This window comes from Pygoscelis adeliae, unplaced genomic scaffold (assembly GCF_000699105.1).
Source record: "Pygoscelis adeliae isolate BGI_AS28 unplaced genomic scaffold, ASM69910v1 Scaffold300, whole genome shotgun sequence".
In the NCBI taxonomy this organism is placed as follows: domain Eukaryota; kingdom Metazoa; phylum Chordata; class Aves; order Sphenisciformes; family Spheniscidae; genus Pygoscelis; species Pygoscelis adeliae.
In genome coordinates, this window is record NW_008824004.1 from 1,900,874 (window position 1) to 1,901,824 (window position 951).

Here is a 951-nt window from a genome sequence, read left to right on the forward strand (position 1 = left end):
ATAACTAAAAGGCATGACCACAAGGCACAAATCCACAGGAAACCAGACCACCACAAACATAGCTATTGTGGTTTTTATTCTGTACCTAGTACACTGGCTCCTGATGAGGAGGCCTAAGCTTTACTGAACATTCCTCCATTTCAAAACTCTTAGGGGAACCCCAAAGGACTCTCCCAATCCTGAACCGCAGAGTGACTTTTTCCCTAACCAAACGTTCCCTCTCTCTCCCATAGTAACATGAAGGTAGCCCCAAGTACACTGACGGACAACATTTCTTATTTCCATTTGTCTAAGTTCATAGGGAAGGTTTTCCTTTTTGGATTATTTTTTACCACAAACAGGATTCAAGTTAATACAATTAAGCACAACAGAAGGACTGATCACTCACCAGAAGGCTTTGTTTGTGTAACAAGACGAGACTGCCCAACAGATACCTCCAATTCTCTCACTCTGTCAGGCACTTCTCTGAACACCTACAGCCCAGCAGAAGGGAATAAAAACAGTAAGACTGTTTGCTATATTAACAGCAAAAAAGTAATCACTTATTAGAAGACAAAATATTCTACACCATGCTTTCTACAACGGTATGCCTCATATTTCAATGAATGTTTTCAAGATATCATTTAAAAACAATAAAAATGCCAAGAGGTACTCAGAGTATTATTTCAATACATTCCAGTGTCTTACCTAAATCTTGGAGAGAAATAAATGAACTGTTGTACACAGGTTGTTTACATGTTTTTTACTGCCTAAGCATCAAAGCTATGACTCGTTATATGAGTACACTTTGAAGGAAAGACAACGCAAAGCATGATTTGTGGTCATCAGTAACAGGAAAGTAGAGAAATAGGGAATTAATTTAAAAGGAAGAAAATGTTACCACTAAACTCTGTTGTAGTGAAGACAAATTTTCCTACTTTGCTTTTTCAAAGTTTTTAAAAAGCAGTGATG

General features: G+C 37.5%; 1 protein-coding gene across 1 annotated transcript in view; it reads right to left on the reverse strand.

The window, feature by feature from the left end:
• UTRN (utrophin) overlaps positions 1–951 on the reverse strand; it is a 377,019-nt gene that overhangs the window by 211,194 nt on the left and 164,874 nt on the right. The window contains 1 exon segment of the mRNA XM_009325465.1: positions 389–473. Coding sequence (XP_009323740.1) covers positions 389–473 — 85 coding nt within the window.